The 12903-nt window shown below is 36.5% G+C and overlaps 1 protein-coding gene across 5 annotated transcripts in view; it reads left to right on the forward strand.

Annotated features, from left to right (window-relative positions):
• The first annotated feature begins 705 nt into the window (after nt 1–705).
• COL4A5 (collagen type IV alpha 5 chain) overlaps nt 706–12903 on the forward strand; it is a 236308-nt gene continuing 224110 nt past the window's right edge. For all 5 annotated transcript variants that reach the window (XM_043896509.1, XM_043896511.1, XM_043896512.1 and 2 more), the window contains exon 1: nt 706–1102. In XM_043896509.1, the coding sequence (XP_043752444.1) occupies nt 1022–1102 (81 nt within the window). In that variant the 5' untranslated portion in view covers nt 706–1021. The remainder of the gene's footprint in view (nt 1103–12903) is intronic.

Genomic DNA, 12903 nt, shown 5'->3' on the forward strand with positions numbered 1-12903 from the left:
TGCCTTACATCTCTCTGAAAGACAACTGCAATGAGTCAATGCCTTTTATGCTAGTCAATATAAGATGTAAATATTAATTATGGCATTCAATGTAGCTAAAAAAAAGATAAAACTGTATTACAAACATCCAACCACATAATTGCTAAATATCTACTGAGCGCCCCCAAATCTTATATATACCTAACATGCATAAAGTCTTCACACACTTAAGCTTATGTTAATTTTAATTCTTCAGTTGTAAGCATATATGTAATTATATAAATATATTCATATATTTCTCATATTTGCACATTTTCTCTTGTATACAGAAACTCTGTCCTGCGAGCAGGTGGAAAGCAAACAACCCCAGCAGCCCCCAGAGCAGCGACCAAAATTTGTTTCTAATCATTAACAATAAAAAGGAGGGTTCTCTGAGATTCCTCCGCTACAAAAAATAGTCCCAGCTCAGGTCTATTTGCAATTGGCTTTGGGGCTCACATCACTGAGAGTGGAACTGGGCAGGGAAAAGGAGTATCAACTTAAGATGCTACTGAACGAATAGAAAACTTTCCCGGTGGGACTCGGGGTGCGCAGCCAACTGGTCTGGAAGTTTCCCTCCTCCAAATAACTGAGCGTCACTCCCTCGCAGGTTGCTGAGTAAAGCTGTGGCGGAGTGATCCTGAAATTCCCCAGGGCTGGTGGGGAGGGGGCGGTGCGGGGGAAGAGAGGGAGGAAAGTAGATCTGTGGGACTTGCGCGAGGAAAAAGTTTGCAAGTCTGGACAGAAGAGACAAGTGCTCCCGAGAGACCGGCTTTGGGGAGGGGAGGGGGGAGGGAAGACTAGTTGCTGCTGCTTCATTCCCCCCCCCCACTCTTAAAAAGCTTTTCTCCTCACCCAAGACGACCGGCACAATTGGGACACCCTCGCTGTCCCTCTCCGGCTCTAGCTCTCTTCCCTATAAACCCTCAAGATTATGTCAATTGGTCAGAGCCAGCCAGGGATTTCGTGCGGGTGCTGAAGGAGCTGCGGGAGCCGGAGAAGAATGAAACTGCGTGGAGTCAGCCTGGCTGCCGGCTTGTCCTTACTGGCCCTGAGTCTTTGGGGGCAGCCCGCAGAGGCTGCGGTAAGTCCTTCCTTCTACACCCCCACCCCCCGCCCCGCCACCCCATCACCTCGCTCTCACGCTGAAATCACTTTTTGTCCCTTTTACCTTCCTTTCTCCCGGGCCTTGGCTAGGGGAGTCAGATGTGCCTTCAGTTTAGGAAGAAACATTATTTACAACGCTAGTAACTCAAGCCTTCTCAAGTCCGAGGGAGAGGTTTAAGTGTTTAAAAATAGGGCTGCTTGCTTTCCTGTGGCTAGTTGCTCTGGGGGCAAAAGCAGAACCTGAGGAGGAGGACGCATGTTAATAGATCACCAGGCTCTGGTGGATATTTAAAACTTTTCCTCTCTACTCTCCACCCTCGAGGGTTACCCTACCTGCCGGGTAAGCTTTTCCACTAGTTGTACCCAATCCACGCACTCTTTTAACTTTGTCGATAGTTTACTATTTTGACTTTTCTAAAATCCAGCTTTCACCAAAGTGTTAAGCGCGCCCCTGAAGTTCTTTCCTTTTGCCTTTTCCTTAAGCAACAGGAACCTCACCTCACCTCTAGTCAGTAAAGCCTCTGTAGTCTATTTGACATCTTGTTGCAAATGATCAGGTAACATGCCAGGAATGGTTTCAGGCTTCAGGTCTTCTTCGTCTCTCTTTTTTTTTTCTAAGTTCTAGGTTTTCGTTCTTTATTTTATTTGTTTTTGCTTACTTAAGGCACCTGAAACAAATTGAGAGTTTGCCCATCACCTATTTAAAGGAAAAGGATTATCTTTTTCAAAGGAGAATGAGTGTTCTGGTTTAAAGGAGAGCGAAGCAGGGAACTGAAATGAAGGAGCAAAAAGTTCCATTCAGTTTTAGGAATGTAGAATTAACATCTTAATATATCTCCTATAAGGGTGTCTAGGTAGTCCCACCCAGTATCCTTCTGGGGGTGAAAGGCAAATCTAAAGGAATGAATGACTTTGTCAGAGAAATGTTCTCTAGCCTAAAGTCATCATCCTTAATTTCACTTAACCTCTAAATAAGAATTAAGTGTGTGACAAATTATTGAAAAGTTATGTTTGAGTGAACATAATAGGTGGTTTTAAAAACACTTTAATATGAGATCATGGCTTAGGCCTTCACATGGTTGAGTGACTGTCAATTCTTTATATGCAACTGCTGTGTTATAGCTTCTATGGGTCCACTTGTAAGTTACCTCTAGCTGTTCTTTACGCTCAGAATACCTCAGGTTACATTGCCTTTCTTCCATCCTCTAGAATGTGTGTACTAAAGGTGTGAAAACTAACTTTCATATTACCTTAACACAACTTAATGGCAACTCTCCTTAAAAAAAAAAGACCATGTATATCAATTATTTTTAATTACACTTGCCAGAATTTTTCCTCCATCAAAGTAGACAGATGATTTAAAATTGCTTTTATGATGCAGAGCTTCTTAATGGGCTAAGGTTTAGCCACGATGGAGGGCTACAGACCCACAATTGTGTTGTTGAAAGTAGTTACTTTTAAAAACATCATCTTGGTGCTAGTGGCATTTGGCCTGAGGACAAAGATTTTGTGGATGTTTGATTAAATATTTCTCATTTTTTCTTTTGACGTTACTATTAATAAAATGTGCACCAGATACCAATCATACAGGTATGCACAGCTATACTATACCTCAGTTTATATTAAATCATGTTATGTTAAAAATGAATTTTCTTTTTATAATTGATAAAATTTGGGAGCAAGCTTGTTTTCTTGGACTATTTAATAACTGAGTGTTCATGAAGAAATTACAGTAGATACCAGGCAGTTTTTTTCTCTTTTCTCCTATATGATTTTTAAAGGACATTTTATACTCCATTTCCTTATCATTAGTATATTGTGCCTGTAATAAAACCAAGCTTGTTTTTTTCTGCTTCACACATTAAAATCCTAGTTAGATGAATGTTTTAATCATCTCAAAGATATGAATGGTATCTGCTCTCCATACTAGTGCTGGGGATATTGGTGACCTGCAGAGTAAACCGGTTGGTAATGGGGCCGCTTGTTGACTGAAATAGTCTTGTATTGGAACTTTTACACCAGGAAGAGCGTTGCTACTTAAATTGCTTTAATTTTTCATAGTTAACTGATTTCATTCTCTCTGAAGTCATGCCAAATTAGCCTATCACAAATATATGGAAAAATTTTTTTAGGTAGAGAGTTTATCAGGTGGAATAAAATCACTCATTCCAAAAGGCTAACAATAAGGGAAGAAGGCAAATTTAGCTGGAAAGGTCAATTCTAGTGATGGAAACAATATATTTTTATGTTAAAGTATTTATGCTGACTCTCCATTAGTAGGATGTACACTTAGATTTATGGATACATTATTTAAACTTCTACTACTACTATGCAATTGTTAGTAACTCTGTGTGTGTGTGCAGTAGATTTAAATCTACTATCTCCTTTGTGACTAGGAGCAACAGCTTGTTAAGGGTAGCAGTGTGGTTTGTGGCCATGGAACAATTTTTCCTCTAAAGCGTACTGCTCCATAGGAGGAATTTGTTGACATTGTTATCAAAACTTAACATTTTTGCATGTTTAATATGTGCCAGGCACTGTGCTAGTATGGAAATGTACATTATCATGTTTAATCTTCACAACAGACCTATGAAGTATATACTATTGTTATTCCCACTTTACCAGTCAGGGAGCTACAGATCATAGACATTAGGTAATGTGCCCAAATCACATAGTTAGCAAGTTGTGAAGCTGTAAATTTGAATCCTGGCAGTTTGACTCCGAATTCTTTACTCTTAATGACTGTCCTATACTGCCTCTTTTGTATGTGGTCTATAGAGTTGTTTTTGCTGTTCACAGTATTGGGATCTCTACTACTATTTTCTTTTTTTTTTTAATAAGGGGAGACACGGGAGGTGAAATGGAAAATATAATGAGGATTACATCTCTTCCTGCTGATATTAGGAGAAGCATCATGGTATAATGAAAACAGCTCTGGGCCTAGAATAAAAAGATCAGAGTTTGATGTCTATATGTATATCTATTTATAGAGAGATAATTTAAAAGTAATCTAGAAGCAATTGCTTGTTGCAGATTATATGATTTTATATAATTGCATATATAAAAAGTTAGATTTATAAAACAAGTGTAATTTGTGGTAGGTGATTATTTTGAAGAAAAATTTGCCTTATTATACTTTCAATTAGTTTTCATAATAATTTTAAATATACTGAAATCTTCAGGAGCATGTATGTCTGTTGTGATAAGACAGAGTATGTATGTAGTAGCACAGTTTGCCTAAGTCTTGTGCATGTTTTTATATATTGTTATCTATCCTGTGTGTAAAAGTGTATAACTTTTTTCCTATGTTTTTACTTGGCTTTTTGAAGTATGTTTATGCAACACATGAGACTCTATCTTGAGTTAACATTGATAACTTAGTCAAGATTGTGTCTGCCAGGTTTATGCACTGTAAGTTCACTACTTTTTCCCTTTGTAATTACAAAGAAACCAGACTTTGACACTGTATGGGGCAATATTGTGAGACAGTGTACATGTCTTGCCTTTCATCATAGTTTCATCCACTGTTTTAGCATCTGTTAAGGATTCTAACCTGAATAATTTCTGCTGTGATATTTGCCAAATGGTAATCTTAAGTTTTCAAAATTTTCTGTATTTATTTATCGAATTCTAATGTAGCAAAGAACTTTACCTTCTCTGATATTTGTTTTTATCTGTTTATCCAGTAATTTGTTCATAGTAGTATAGACTTATGGATGCTTGTTTTATTCTATGAACTTTAATGAATTATGCTATTTTTACTATTTTTTTTAATTACCCTAGATTTGGCCAGTAGAAGCCCCTTCCAGTTGGCTCCAGTGTCCTTTCAATGTGTCCCTATCATTTTTAGAGCATTCTCTTACATTCTGGTACCACAAGGTATTCCCAACTCATTTTCTACTTTCACTGCCTGAACCCTGGAATGAGCAATTTTTTCCAAGAAGCTCTGATTCTTTTTGTTGAGTAGTGGTATTTAGAGATGGAAATCTGGGTACTTGGCATGCTCATTACTACTGGAGTGTCATTGCTTCTAGGCCTTCTCAGCAGACAGAACTAGGGAATATATGTATGTATACATAGTCACATACCCACTTCTGTATTTCTTACAGAACCATTAATTTGCACTGATACCTCTCATTCCAGTCCAAGACCACAGAATAACCATACCTCTTTGATGCTATGTTATCTTACTGCTTTCTGGTACCTCTCCTCAGTCAATCTCTTAGACAGTCTTTAAGAGATTGCCATCTGGAGTAAGATCTAGAATCTGATTGGAGGATGTGTGACCTTTTGACAAGCAGTAACCTCTGAGCTTTAATGTCTTCCTTAGCAAAAGAGAGTCAGTGGTACACATATGTCACACATTGTTTTGAGGATAAAATGAGAGAAGTTATGTAAAGCATTTAAAATAGTACTTGACACATAGTAAATGCTCAGTAATATTTCAATTAGATTCCATTATTGCCATTACAAACTATTTACTGACTTGCCATTTCTTTTTTTTTTTAATATTTATTTATTTATTTGGCCACACTGGGTCTTTAGTTGCAGCATGTGGGACCTACTTCTCCAACCAGGGATTGAACCCAGGCCTCCTGCATTGGGAGTTCAAGAGTCTTAACCATTGGACCATCAGGGAAATCCCATTGGTTCTCCATTTTGACTAGAGTCTTATGGACCCAAATCTTTCCTCAATTTCAGCATAACCCTTACATTCATTCAGCAGATATTTATTCAGCAACTCATAAGTACTTAAGAATTATATTCATGTTTTTCTATTTCTGCTCTCATGGATATGTACTATTCACAAAATCATTTTGTGCTAGACACTATAGATTAAATAAGATACAGTCCCTGCCTTCATGGAGCTTCCATGCTAGTGAGCATAGATAGTTTTGTGAAACTTTCCCTTACTATTATGTCAGTTTCTGATTTTACCCTTCTTTGAATATTTGTCATATTTAGACTCTTGACTAGTATCTAAATGTATTTGGTCTTAGAAGCATTTTGTTTCATGGGATTTTGTCTCTTCTGTTAGATGATAGACTTTTTGAAGCAGGAACCTGTATATTTTTTCATTCATTCAACTACTTTACATGTTGATTTTGTCTGATAACAAAAATAATACATGCTTAATGTTGGAAACTTGAAAAAGAGAAAATTATAAAGAAGAAAATAAAAATCTCTCCACAGTTCTACCAACAGCACAGAAATAATCTGTATTATTGTTTTGAATGATTTGCCTTTTTAATGTATCTAATATTTTCTTTAAAGAGTAAATTGGTTAAGATTTTTTAAAAGTTGGGATTACTCTGTATACAATTTTATGTTAATGTTTTATTTACTTATCCAGCAGTTTCCCATGTTATTAAAATTCTTAGTTTTAAAATTTTTAAATGATTTCATAAAATTTAATTTATACACACCACAATTAATTTACCTGTTCACTTTTATAAACTGTATTTTTAAATTTCAAGTTTTTTTAGCCATTGCATGAAATACTGCCATAAACAATTCCTATTCCATATTTTGTATTATTTTGCTAGTACTGCCTCCTTCATGGGGAATTACTATGTTAGATGTCATCCATATTTTTAAAGTCTTTGGTATTTTCAGTAGACTCTGACATTTAGAAAGGCTATAGCAACAGATAATATGATAGCTAACTTTTTTTAGTGGTTACTATGTTGTACCCTGTTAAGTGGATAATATTATTTCCATTATATGTAGGAGGAATCTGAGGCCCACAGGGTGGTTAAAAAAGTACCAGAGGTCACACAGTAAGTGAATGAGCAGTTTAGCTCTAGAACATGCTCATGAAATTTTCTTCAACCCCTGTTTCATTCACAGTAGAAAAATAAGTCATGTTGAAATGTTGAATAATTCCCACTACCCTTTCCATGACTAGTCACTTGAATTGATTCTAAAGATAGGCTCACCCACCAGTTCATCCTTTAATAACTCTTTACTATAATTGCCTGGGCCATTCATCCTCAAGGGCCTAAATTTTAATTTTGTAAACCATGCACCTACCTACATTTCTCCCACGTACTGAAGGTGGAACCTGTACTCCATGAATACCTCCCCCACTGACCTCTTCCTAGCTATAGCAAGGGTATACATACTCCAAACTCACTGACATTCCCCTCCTCCAGGAGAGTTTTGGAATGCATCTGAAATGAGAGACCCCTTTACCCTTTCTCCCCACCCCCACCCCATAGCTGCCTATGAGCTTTTACACTTAAATACCTGTGTCTTTGCCTAATATTATCATTTGCTTTCATCCTCCCTTAGTGATACTCCAGAATTTTACCCCCATTAATTGCTAATCTGGTTTTCCTACTTTAGGGTGATATTATTCCAGCCCCCATCTCTCTTTTTCTCAACAAACTTGGAAGTACATATGGAGTGAGAGGCCCCCTATCCATTTTGCAATACCCCTACTTTGCCTTTTCCTTGTGTTTCTTCACAAGTGGAGTGACTTTACAGCTTTTATGATAGCCTTGTGGCTTGTGCAATTCAAATGTATTCCTCCACGAAATCACAAACTGTTATGCATTATGGCTTTTCCAGGTGGCATTTGAATAGCTGAACTTTAAGCTTCTGAATGATAGGGATCTGCTTTTGCCAAATTACTTTCCAGAATGGTTTTACCAATTATATTCCTATCAGTAGTGTAAAAGGGTACCTATGAGACAGTCTTAATAATTTTTTTCTATCTAGTATAGCGACTATAGAATTGATGCTCAATTGGTTGCCAGTTGGTTGGCACATTTGGTTCTATCCTCTAATGATTTTCTTTTTAAAATGTAATCATTCCATCATCTCATTCCCTTCTGACAATAGCAACCATGGAACAGAAGTGATTTTTGAAAATAAATTCTCTCTAATTAACATTATAAATGAACCACCCAACCACTTAACTAAATCCTCATTACAAAGACTGTTTTTAATAGCACCAATTCTTGAGGTGTTTTAGAGTGGCGTCTTTAGTGTGATCCCTGATACATTAGCTTCTTTCATTTTAACAAACCAGATTCTCATTTTATGCATCAATGCTTGAGTTTATTTACGTTCATAATCTGTCCAGGTCCAACTGCCCTTTGTTCCTTTAGAAGCTTCTGCTGGCCTTGTACCAAAAGTGTAGCCTGAGATAGTACCTGCTACCCTGCTGAAATGGGAACCTTAAATCCCTTACTATTTGCCAACCAAAGACAACCAAAGGCAAATGTTATAAAAGAAACAGGTTTTTGCTAAATGTAGCTTTTAACTTAAAAAGAAAATTTACTGCATCATTCGCTTTCCTTTTTAACTTGTACAGAGACTTAAGCACCTTTAAGTGAATGCTAGTCAGGTTAATGGAATTGGTTTTATGACAGTGAGTACCAAAATAGAACTGGAAGAAATTCTGTTGGCATTTGTATCATCTTATAATTCAGTCAAATAACACTCTTTATATACATTAAGAGAACTGGCTGATTTGCTTCCAAAATTTCTTTTAGTATATGTGACATTAATGGAATACTGAAGGAGATATTGAAACTTTGGCTGGGGGGGGGGAAATGATATTAAGGGAGCCCAGCCTAGTTCTCTGTGATGACCTCAAGGGGTGGAATGGGGGGAGGGTCAAGAGGGAGAGGATATATGTATAATTATGACTGACTGATGCCATACATCAACTTATGTATGACGACCTTACACAACTTTGTAAGGCAATTATCCTCCAATAAATAAAAAGAGTGGGACACTAGTGAAAAATTGTTTTGTGTATTCTGTGTTTTGACCTCTCTAGGACTTTGCTAAAGAAGGAGAGTCCTTCTTTGTCCATAATCTAATTGATGTAGTGAAACATTTCTGTATGTGAAAGGCATAATTGTACCTGTTTGTATCAGATAGGTTGTTTTCTGTTGCAAGTAGTAGAAAACTGATTGAACTGCCTTAACAGCAGAGAAAACTTTTAGCTCACATAACAAGAAGTTTGGAGGTAGAGTACCTCTAAGGTTAATTAATTCAGTCAAATAGTGACCCTGGCTCTTTCCACTTGCTGCTCTGCCATGCCCTGCCTATCAGTTTACTGTCTCAGATTAGTGCCCCTCATACTTGCAAGATTGCTGCTGCAGTTCCAGGGATCACGTGTAGATGCCACAATGCCCAATAGAAGAAGAGTATGAACTGTTCTTTTGTGTTCCTTTTAATCAACAATGAAAATTTTCTCAGGAGTCCCACACCTTCACCCTTACATCGGATTGGTTTGAACTGCGTTACATGTATATGGTTACACCAGTACATTGGCAAGCAGAATAGAACCATAAAGGTAGTTAGACAAGTGACTTACAACCCCCACCTTTCCCATCACCCCTGCCCCACACCAGATCACATTGCTGCCTTGAAAAGCCAGAGAGTGGGAAAATTTGAATAAAATCACTATGCTTTTAGGAAGGAGGAAACAGTTCCTGTTTTATAACCTCATGAGTTTGTCATCAGGATCAATTCACTAAAAGATATGTAACAATTTGATGTATATGTTAAATGTAAGATATATTTCTTAATAGGAAAACTAACATTTTATAGAGTTATGCAAATGAAAGATGTTGGCTATTTACATAACAATAGATATTTTAGTGTTGAAGGGATATTAGGGACCTTTTGGTCAGTGATTCTCAAAGTATGGTCTGTGGACACTTGAGATTCCTAAGATCCTATCAGGAGGAACGTGAGGACTATTTGAACAGTAATTTGAAGACTGTTTTGCCTTTTTCACTGTGTTGATATTTGCTCTGATGATGGGTAAGACACTGTAGTATAACAAATTGTCCCAGTAGTTGCATTCTTCATAGTCTTGGAGGATAAAAAGCCAATTTTATTTAACAGTGTCCTCAATGTAGCATTGATTTTTTAAATTAAATCTTGTCCATTAAGTATAGATATTTTTAAATTTCTGTATGACAAAATGGGGATTATACAGAAAACACTTCTGTATGCTGAAATAATATCATTGTTGCTAAAAATAGCACTTGTGCAATTGTGTGAATTATGGCCTGACTTAGCTGGTTTTTGCATGGAACAGATTTTTACTTGAAGGAACAACTGAAGACTTCCCTGGTGGTCCAGTAGTTAAGAATCCTCCTGCCAGTGCAGGGGACATGGGTTCGATCCCTGGTACAGGAAGATCCTACATGCTGCAGAGCAACTAAGCTCGTGCACCACAATTACTAAGCCCATGCTCTAAAGCCCGGGAGCCTCAACTACTGAGCCTGTGTGCTGAAACTACTGAAACCCATGTGCCTAGAGCCCATTGTCCACAACAAGAGAAGCCACCGCAATTAGAAAACTACACACTGCAACAAAGAGTAGCCACCGCTCGCCGTTACTGGAGAAAATCTACTCATAGCAATGAAGACCCATTGCAGCCCCGCAAAAAAAAGAACAAGTGAGACAAACTATGGTTATTCAGGCTTGAGGATTTGGCAGGAATTTTCTTGAAAATGAGCAAAATGAGTCTGTCGTTTGAAGGAAAGCAACTGGCCGTATTTGTTGCCAGTGAAAAAATTTGAACTTTTCAAGTATTAGAATTTTAGAAATCTTGAATCTTGAATATGGGCTTGACAGTTTCCCAAAACTCAGTCTTTTCTAATGAGATTGGTAATTATATTAATGTGTATGATTTTTTTGATATTAGGTAGTAAAATCTGTTAACAGTTGGAAGTTCTGCAAATCCCAGTGAACGAATATCTTCCAAATATCTTCCAAATGACTAGTGCCTGATGTTACAAAATCATGCATGGCTAAAAGATCAATTGAAAGACAAGATAGGTCAATCAGTTTTAATGTAATCAAGTACAGAAGTAAATAGATATCAGATTCTATGTTGCAACTTATCTAAAAGAGTCTACCACTTGCAGAACTTTGGCATAACATCAAAGAATACCCACAGTTATCTTAAGAGGGTATTAAAATACTTAATTTTCCAAGTATATAACTGCATGAAGCCAGATTTTCTTCATATATTTCAATCAAAACAACATATTGCAACAGAGCAAATGCAGAAACAGATATGAAGATCCAACTGTTCCAACCAAAATAACATATTGCAGAAGAGTGAGTGCAGAAGCAGATATAAAGATCCAGCTGTCTTCTATCAAGGCAGACATTAAGGAGATTTGCAAAAAAATATGTAAAACAGTCCCTCTTCTCACTTCCTTTGTTTTGGAAAATATAACTATTGATCGTTTTCATGAAAATGCATAATACATGTTAACTTGTAATAAGTTCATTATTGCTTTTAAATGAATAAATATTTTAATTATTACTGTTTTATATGGTACATATTGATAGATATTAATGCACATAAAAACTCTGGGGTCCTTCAGTGATTTTTAAGAGAGTAAAAAGGTCTTAAAGGGACTTCCCTGGTGGTCCAATGGCTAAGACTCCAAGTTCTCAATGTAGGAGGCCCAGGTTTGACGCGTGGTGGGGGAACTAGATCCCACATGCTACAACTAAGAGTTCACATGCTGCAATTAACAAATCTGCATGCTGCAACTAAAGATCCCCCTTGCCACAACTAAGACCTAGTGCAGCTAAATAATAAATTATTTTTTTAAAAAAAGGATCTTGAAAAGTTTGAAAACCACCTCTCTCCAGAGACCAACTCTATCATTTTATAGGAAAGTGAAGTGGTTGATGGAAGATGCTGCTTGTCAGTTGCAGAGGCAGAGAAGTAATATTATTCTAGTCCTTTTTCCAGTGTACCACATTGGCTTATGGATTGGTGATATGATTTTGTAATTTTATTCATCCTAGTAGATGGAGATAAAATATCAAATAGGAAATGTACTGATTGTACTTGTATCTTTCCTACAAAGTTCAGTGTAATTGACAATTCAGAAACATTCTTACTATTACAAACCACAGCAGAAGAGACACTGATGAAGAAAGGCAATGAACTATAGTTAGTTATTTTTAGGTATCAAATTGGAAAACTCATAAAACCAAAGTTCTTGTCTTATGTATCTTTGTATTCACCACAGTGTATAGCCTGTTTCCTTGTATGTAGTTGATTCTCAGTAGCTAGTTGTTGAATGAAGTTTGAATTTCAGTGAAGGGTAGATATATTTGCCAAGAGGGAAGAACTGGAATCAATGATGTCAATTTATAGGAACTCTTGATATCAGTTATTTTCTAACTGTTAAGGTATTTAGTAACAGGAATGCCCCATTACTAAAAGTACCTGAATAGAGGGCAGATACTATTTTGTTGGCAATACCCACAAAGTCTTATTCAACTCAACTTCTGTTGTTCTGGTTGTTAGAAGGAAATTTTTTGAGCTCCAATCCTTGTCTCTATAATTTTAAGTAATTCTAAGGTATAATTGGCATAAAATAAACTGCACATATATAAAGTATACAATTTAAAGTGTACAATTATATACACACTTGTGAAACCATCAGTACATTAAAAATAATGAACATATAAGTCACTCCAAAAGATTTTCATCCTCTTGAATAGTTCCTCTCTCCCTTTCTACATCAACAGGTAACCGCTGATCTGCTTTCTATACATTAATTTCATTTTCTAGAGTTAAATAAGTGGAGTCATATGGTATGCACACTTTCTTTGTTTTGTGTCTTTGTTTCTCAGCATTTCAGTTATATAAATGGAGTCATATGGTATGTACACTTTCTTCATTTTGTATCTTTTTTTCTCATCATTTCACATTTATCCACATTGTAGTGTGTATCCATAGTTCATTATTTTCTTCTTGAGTAGTATTCCATT

This window comes from Cervus elaphus, chromosome X (genome assembly GCF_910594005.1).
Source record: "Cervus elaphus chromosome X, mCerEla1.1, whole genome shotgun sequence".
NCBI classification, from domain to species: Eukaryota; Metazoa; Chordata; class Mammalia; order Artiodactyla; family Cervidae; genus Cervus; species Cervus elaphus.